Source organism: Podarcis raffonei, chromosome 6 (assembly GCF_027172205.1).
Source record: "Podarcis raffonei isolate rPodRaf1 chromosome 6, rPodRaf1.pri, whole genome shotgun sequence".
NCBI lineage: Eukaryota > Metazoa > Chordata > Lepidosauria > Squamata > Lacertidae > Podarcis > Podarcis raffonei.
The window spans coordinates 78,327,634-78,335,806 of record NC_070607.1 but is presented as its reverse complement, the minus strand read 5'-3'; the positions used below and the strand labels follow the sequence as shown (position 1 = coordinate 78,335,806).

At 45.4% G+C, this 8,173-nt stretch overlaps 1 protein-coding gene across 1 annotated transcript; it reads left to right on the top strand.

Annotated features, from left to right (window-relative positions):
- The first annotated feature begins 2,117 nt into the window (after positions 1-2,117).
- On the top strand, positions 2,118-4,728 carry TP53RK (TP53 regulating kinase). The gene is made up of 2 exons (XM_053394159.1): positions 2,118-2,581; positions 4,167-4,728. The coding sequence occupies exons 1-2, from the start codon at positions 2,329-2,331 to the stop codon at positions 4,646-4,648; spliced, it is 735 nt and encodes a 244-aa protein (XP_053250134.1). The 5' UTR covers positions 2,118-2,328; the 3' UTR covers positions 4,649-4,728.
- The last annotated feature ends 3,445 nt before the right edge of the window (positions 4,729-8,173 follow it).

The window sequence follows — 8,173 nt, the reverse complement described above, 5'->3', positions numbered from 1 at the left end:
AAAAAACCCGTTTCCCCAACAACAACCCATTTCCCACATCTCAGCAACCCGTTTGCAAACTACACACCCCTGTCCTTGGAAGCACCCTTAATTCGGAAACTGGTCAGCAGAGGGTGCCATATCTTCACATCAGCATATTGAAGCCGTTATATCCATGGTTAAGGAATTGTAATGAGCCACTTTGCTTGGAGGAAATGTTGGATGGAACTACCGGGTCAGGTAATACATATTCCCCCAGCTCTGCTAATTTGAGTGGAAGACAACCACTTCTCATTCCCCTCTTCTAAATTAGATCAATGAGAGACATAGATAAAGAAGGAGATTTTTATTTAGTATGGCATGTCTTTATGGATAGATGGTCAGACTAATGGTCAGACACAGTGTAAGGCAGGGGTCAGCAAACTTTTTCAGCAGGGGGCCCAGAAGTCCAACGGAGTGCTCCCCAGTAACCTTGCAAACACGGCCGCATCCTTTTTGTTGTTTAGTCGTTTAGTCGTTTCCGACTCTTCGTGACCCCATGGACCAGAGCACGCCAGGCACTTCTGTCTTCCACTGCCTCCCTCAGTTTGGTCAGACTCATGTTTGTAGCTTCGAAGACACTGTCCAACCATCTCGTCCTCTGTCGTCCCCTTCTCCTTGTGCCCTCCATCTTTCCCAACATCAGGGTATTTTCCAGGGAGTCTTCTCTTCTCATGAGGTGGCCAAAGTATTGGAGCCTCAGCTTCATGATCTGTCCTTCCAGTGAGCACTCAGGGCTGATTTCCTTAAGAATGGATAGGTTTGATCTTCTTGCAGTCCATGGGACTCTCAAGAGTCTCCTCCAGCACCATAATTCAAAAGCATCAATTCTTCGGCGATCAGCCTTCTTTATAGTCCAGCTCTCCCATACATCACTACTGGGAAAACCATAGCTTTTACTATACAGACCTTTGTTGGCAAGGTGATGTCTCTACTTTTTAAGATGCTGTCTAGGTTTGTCATTGCTTTCCTCCCAAGAAGCAGACGTCTCTTAATTTCGTGGCTGCTGTCACCATCTGCAGTGATCATGGAGCCCAAGAAAGTAAAATCTCTCACTGCCTCCATTTCTTCCCCTTCTATTTGCCAGGAGGTGATGGGACCAGTGGCCATGATCTTCGTTTTTTTGATGTTGAGCTTCAGACCATATTTTGCACTCTCCTCTTTCACCCTCAATAAAAGGTTCTTTAATTCCTCCTCACTTTCTGCCATCAAGGTTGTGTCATCTGCATATCTGAGGTTGTTGATATTTCTTCCAGCAATCTTAATTCCGGCTAGGGATTCATCCAGCCCAGCCTTTCGCATGATGTATTCTGCATATAAGTTAAATAAGCAGGGAGACAAAATACAGCCTTGTCGTACTCCTTTCCCAATTTTGAACCAATCCGTTGTTCCATATCCAATTCTAACTGTAGCTTCTTGTCCCACATAGAGATTTCTCAGGAGACAGATGAGGTGATCAGGCACTCCCATTTCTTTAAGAACTTCCCATAGTTTGCTGCGGTCGACACAGTCAAAGGCTTTTGCATAGTCAATGAAGCAGAAGTAGATGTCTTTCTGGAACTCTCTAGCTTTCTCCATAATCCAGCGCATGTTTGCAATTTGGTCTCTGGTTCCTCTGCCTCTTCAAAATCCAGCTTGCACTTCTGGGAGTTCTCGGTCCACATACTGCTTGAGCCTTCCTTGTAGAATTTTAAGCATAACCTTGCTAGCATGTGAAATGAGTGCAATTGTGCGGTAGTTGGAGCATTCTTTAGCACTGCCCTTCTTTGGGATTGGGATGTAGACTGATCTTCTCCAGTCCTCTGGCCACTGCTGAGTTTTCCAAACTTGCTGGCATATTGAGTGTAGCACCTTAACAGCATCATCTTTTAAAATTTGAAATAGTTCAGCTGGAATACCATCACTTCCACTGGCCTTGTTATTTGCAGTGCTTTCTAAGGCCCATTTGACTTCACTCTCCAGGATGTCTGGCTCAAGGCAGACATTTGCCGCATCCTAGCAAAGTGCATTAACCGCTATGCCCCACTGACTGAGATCAAGGGATACATATACAGCCCAATACTTTTACTTGAAAGCACCGCTGGGCTCAACTAGGAAGCAAACGGACTGCGAAGTCTGCCAGGTTCAGATTCCAGGCTCGGCTGTTTCCGGCAAGTGCAGATTCGGGTCTCGGCTGTTTCCGGCAAGTTCGGATTCCGGACTCGGCTGTTTCCGGCGGCCCAACTCGCCGATCCCGCGCCGGACGTAAGGATCCTCGAGGAAAGGCGCACGCGCAATCCACCTCGGAGAGAGCGGCCGTTGGCATCCAAGATGGCGGCTGTGCTGGCTGAGGGGAGCGCGGGCGTCGCCGAGCCCGAGGCAGCGGCTGTTCCGCCCATGGCGGGGCTGGAGATGATCCAGCAGGGAGCCGAAGCCCGGGTCTACCGGGGCCTCTTCCTAGGCCGGCCAACGGTGGCGAAGCACCGCTTCCCGAAGCGTTACCGGCACCCGCTGTTGGAGGAGCGCCTGAGCCGCAGGCGGACGGCGCAGGAGGCCCGCTCGCTGCTTCGCTGCCGGCGGGCAGGTGGGCTCGCGCCTCGAGACCGGACTGCGCGGGGAGGGAGGGAGGGCGCGCGGGCTGGGATTCCATCTCCTTTAAATTGCATGGCCGGCCCACCTCTTTGCAAGGAGTGCGGTTGGGAATTGCAAGCAAAGCAGCCACGCGGCTCGATTCCAGTCGTTAGTGACCGAAACTAATCCCCCCCTGCAATAGGCAAAGAAGCTGAAGACTGGTTATTGAAGGCGGTGGGCTAAGCCACAGGTGTTTTGGACAGGCAGGCGCCCCAGCAAACAGGGTCGCCGCTGTTGTTTTCGCCCCTTCCAAAAGTTCGTAAGGGTGCTCACTTTCGTTGGAGGATAATAAATATATTTTAAGTCTGCTTGGTAGATCTAAAAAGTGCCCTGGTAATGTTGGGGAAGGGGAAAGAACACCCCACCCCCAAGATTAACAGATTCCCCCCCCCCGTGGGCTTGTTAAAAAAAATAAAGCCACCCTTCTCTGTTCCCTATTTTTGTATGGGGGTGGTGGTGTGTGATTTGTAGTTCAGTGAAAAGCATCTTATACACTTGTTCTGACCACTCACAGGTAGCCCAAACTCTTGGTTTGGCACACATGAGAAACAGGAAGCATCCAATGGATGACAAAAAAGGAGAAACGGTTTTAAAGATACTTAAGAGTAATGCATTATTAGGACATTAATTATTTTAAAAAATATTACTCATGTCTTGAACAGTGCCTCTGTGTTAGGGCAGTACTCATTCACATTTTGGGCCCTGGACCCACCTTTAACCCAACACACATTTGCAGACCCACTTTTTTTGTCCATATATTTTCATGGCGGTGGTACCGCTGCTGTTGGTCCTGACCCACTAGTTGAAAACCAATGTTTCAGGGAGTACTGCGGTCTTGGGCTAGGAATGTACAAGGAATGTTTCTGTTAACATTTTCTAAAAGCTGTGTTTTAATCTTCAAAGTTTTGCTAGGTCTGTTGAGGAAGTTCAGAATCTGAAATGACAGAACTATGCATAGCTAGGGTGAGATAACTGTGTTGTTCTTAATGGGGTGGTGGCTCCATTGGTTTTAAAGCCCCTCACATGTGCTGCATACTCTTAGCTCCTTTGCCTCGCTACACACCACCCTTTTCCAAGATCCCCTGGATTCTGTGACAGAAAAGAAGTTAAGATGTGTAGCTGCAGCTTATACTGTCTTGCCACAACACAGTGAAGGCTGCTATAGAGCTGTTAGGGCTACTAAATGAGAAATATGCCTGCAACCTCCGTAACACAGAGGTGTTCTTGCATGTGTTCTGGAGACTTGAAGCAGGGATAGTCTTTGTCTTGACTTCTTAACTTGTTAGAACCAGTATAATTTAAGGTAGATTATGTACAGGAACTGGTTTGGTTGGCCGAAAGCAGCATTTAGTTTCTTTACCTGACAAGGTGAATGACTGATTACAGATGCTTGAATTTGCATGTGTATTCACTGCAAAAAAGCTTTATTTGCTCTGAAGACTTGTCTGTATTTGAGGCTGTCTAATTATGATGTATAATTTTTGGTTGATGTACAAAGCTGAGGACTAATTGTTTATGGCTGTACTCTTCTTTTTTAGGGATCTCTGCACCTGTTGTATACTTTGTGGACTATGTTTCCAATTGTATTTATCTTGAAGATATTGTGGGCTCAACTACAGTCCGGGACTATATTATGTCTGAACAGCAAACTAGAAATGATTCAAGCAACCTTATTCTGCTAGCAGAGAAGATTGGTGAGATTCTGGCACATATGCATGATGAAGATCTTGTGCATGGGGATCTCACAACTTCTAACATGCTGCTACGACCACCACCAGCAAAAAAGATGGAGCTGGTATTAATAGATTTTGGACTGAGTTTTATTTCTGCCCTACCTGAGGACAAGGGTGTTGATTTGTATGTTTTGGAGAAAGCCTTTTTGAGCACCCACCCGAACACAGAAGCTCTGTTCAAAGCACTCTTGAAGAAGTACTCGGCTATATCTAAAAAATCGGCTCCAGTGATTAAAAAACTGGATGAAGTGCGGCTCAGAGGAAGAAAGAGATCCATGGTTGGATAAAAGAACACAGTGTGCACTGCAAAGAGTATTTAAATATCTTCAGTTATGTTATATTATGAAATAAATTTTAGCCTTTTTCATTGCTTTGTATTTATACAACAACTATGTTGGGGTTTTAGGACTTGATGACAGTATTTTGAGGCTGCTAGAGCACTCTACAATTCCACTTGCATTTGCTTATTTTCTTGAAGCAAACAGTTTCATACCGGCGACTGAAAAAATGAGTACTGAAAAAGAATATGAAAATGAAATAAATGCCAGACATTATTTCTTAGGTTGGGTTTATGTAGTCCAGTTACATAGTCCTCCCATTTTGGCCAGTGCAAGATGGCCAGACTCCTGTTCACCTCACAGTATGCATCACAGCCTCTTGTGCCAAATGTAAATTGCCTTTAAAGGAAGTATCTTTAGCAGCCAGATTCAGTTTGGCACTTCTAAGCCTGCTGCAGTCAATGAGTTTAGGTCAGCTTCACTATACAGTGGTACCTCTGGTTATATACGCTTCAGGTTACATATGCTTCAGGTTACAGACTCCGCTAACCCAGAAATAGTGCTTCAGGTTAAGAACTTTGCTAAAGGATGAGAACAGAAATCGTGCTCCGGCGGTGCGGCGGCAGCAGGAGGCTCCATTAGCTAAAGTGGTGCTTCAGGTTAAGAACAGTTTCAGGTTAAGAACGGACCTCCGGAACGAATTAAGTACTTAACCCGAGGTACCACTGTATAGGAAAGGCTGTTGTGTTGCAACCCTGTCTACACATGTGAGTGTAAGCCTCATTGAGTCCACTGGGCATTGCTTACAAGTAAACATGTAGAGGAATGTGCCATATGACAACAATGCTAGGACTGAACAGTAAGTATACTGAGAGTAAAGAGTGAGGGGATGTGAAATGGTGGTTTCTCTCATATATTGTCTATCTTTTGCTCTGATGGTGGATACTCTTTGATGAAGACAATCTGCTTTGATGGCAGGTGCAGCCCCAGCGAATTATTCATTTCATTTCTATACTGATTATATATATATATAATCTCAAAGTGTTTACAAACCTACATTATAACATCAAATAAAGCAACCCAAACATTGGCTCCCAGTACGTTTCCGAGCACGATTCAAAGTGTTGGTGTTGACCTTTAAAGCCCTAAACGGCCTCGGTCCTGTATACCTGAAGGAGCGTCTCCACCCCCATCGTTCAGCCTGGACACTGAGATCCAGCGCCGAGGGCCTTCTGGCGGTTCCCTCATTGCGAGAAGTGAGGTTACAGGGAACCAGACAGAGGGCCTTCTCGGTAGTGGCGCCCGCCCTGTGGAACGCCCTCCCATCAGATGTCAAAGAGATAAATAATTACCTGACATTCAGAAGACATCTTAAGGCAGCCCTGTTCAGGGAAGTTTTTAATATGTAACGCTGTACTGTTTTTAACACTGATTGGGAGCCGCCCAGAGTGGCTGGGGAAACTCAGCCAGATGGGCGGGGTATAAATAATAAATTATTATTATTATTATTACAAAAGAAAGTCAAGTTTACATTCAAAGCAACATAATTAACAGCAAACTAAAATATTTTAAAGATTTCAAAATTAATGATTACAAAACAGGTCAGCTACAGAATGCACACTTAGTGCAGCAAAGTTAAAGCTAACATTTTTTAAAAAAATTCAAAATAAAACATTACTAAAGGAAGTCAAATATAAAATGCACACTTAAAGCTAAATAAATAAATAGTTCAGTAGCACCAACACGGCTACCTACCTGAATCTTAAAGCAGCATAATTAGCAAGAGAGGAAAAAAAATATAAGCATAGAACAGGAGTCAGCAAACTTCTTCAGCAGGGGGCCAGTCCACTGTCCCTCAGACCTTGTGGGAGGCTGGACTATATTTTGGGGGGAAAATGAACGAATTCCTGTGCCCCACAAATAACGCAGAGATGCATTTTAAATAAAAGGACACATTCTACTCGTGTAAAAACGTAGATTCCTGGACTGTCCACGGGCCAGATTTAGAAGGCGATTGGGCCGGATCCTCCCCCCAGGCCTTAGTTTGCCTACCTATGGCATAGAACATGCCTGCTGTTATTGCTGCAAATCCTGCCAATGATGGTTCAGGGTGGGCGGTGGCTGTGGAAAGTCAGGCTCAAATGACCTGGGTCTGCACTAAGAGACACCTGAGTTAGTCTCTGGCCTCTTCAGTCTCAGCTTTTGTAGCTGGAGTTAGCCAGGGCCCCGCCCTCCCAGGCCAGTGGAAAATGGTCTGCAAGGCAGGGAGGTCTTCCAGGACTCGCAGCAAAGATGGATGAGTCAGACGGGGGAAGCAAGCAGGACAACCCAATTCCACTGTAGAAAAGCTTCTTCCCTCGCTAATTCCACCCACAGGCTGCACCTGACATCAAAGCAGCAGAGTGATGAAGACAAAGAGCATCTGGTCAAAGATCTGAGACTGATGTATACATATGTGGGAGTAAATCTTTGTTCACTAGATGCAAGTATGTGTATTTAGGAGTGGCCTGTAGCTATGTGGAAGGTTGAGGGTTAAAGCTTCCAATTCAAAGTATGCTTAGCCTTCGCTTGACAACTAGATTGTATGAAATTGTGATTATGCTCATCTTTCAATATATATATGCAGTTCAGAAAGGGAAGAGATCAAATGCCCCAAATGAGCAAAATAGAGGTAGGTAAGTGTTATCAACATACCATTTGTCTTTTTTGACCAGCTGCTAGGGTTCCAACTACTGAAACATTTCAGAAATGCATTATAGAACCCAGCCTCTATATATTGGAGGCAACATGATGCAGCTGATAGAAATGTTTCTGTCTGCTGTTGGCATTGGCAGAAGTGCTGGCAGGGGCTGGAAGCATCTCACATGTGCTACTTCCCATCAATGTAAATGTGATGAAGACTGCATTCTATCCTCTTATCTGGGAAAGAAGCGCCATTGAACTCAGTGATTACACTGTGATGGCTGCATTTGCTTGAAAGTACCTAATTATCTAGTGCAGTGAGACTTTGTCAATATGCATAGGAGCGAGCTGTATGGTTCCCTCTCAGGAAACAGCTCTAAGCAGAGATTACAGAAGGTGGTTCAGAATTTGCCAATTTTTTAATTTATTTATTAAATTTGCATAGCACCCTTCATCCAAAGTTCTCGGGGTGATTCACAGCATTAAAAAATTCATGTTTCTGTATTAAATTCCCTGGATTTAAGCAAGGTGTTTTTCTGATGTTCTTCCTTTTGGTTGGTTTGGCTGGCAGAAATTAAACAATATGCTGCTTTCACCCCCTCCTTCTATCTGCAGCAACTTTAAAGAGAAGATGCACCGACCGCCTGGGTCCTACCGTGCAGTTTGGAGAGTGGCGGCTGCATATCTACTCGGAAGTAAACCCCACCGAGTTAATGCAGGGACAAGTGCGCCGAGGACTGCAGGCTCAGCTTTGCATTCCTGTGCACTCCTACCTGCGAGCCAACCCAGCGGTGTGACGCAGAGGGGTCGCTGGACCCGCTCACGGGCATAGCAGGAACAGACAACCGAGCA

What these genes read in the sequence shown, in the direction of transcription:
- TP53RK (XM_053394159.1), top strand. Translation starts at nt 2,329, where the DNA reads ATGGCGGCTGTGCTGGCTGAGGGGAGCGCGGGCGTCGCCGAGCCCGAG. An exon ending in GCTTCGCTGCCGGCGGGCAG is followed by an intron (nt 2,582 to 4,166) that starts GTGGGCTCGCGC and finishes CTTCTTTTTTAG; the next exon opens with GGATCTCTGCACCTGTTGTA.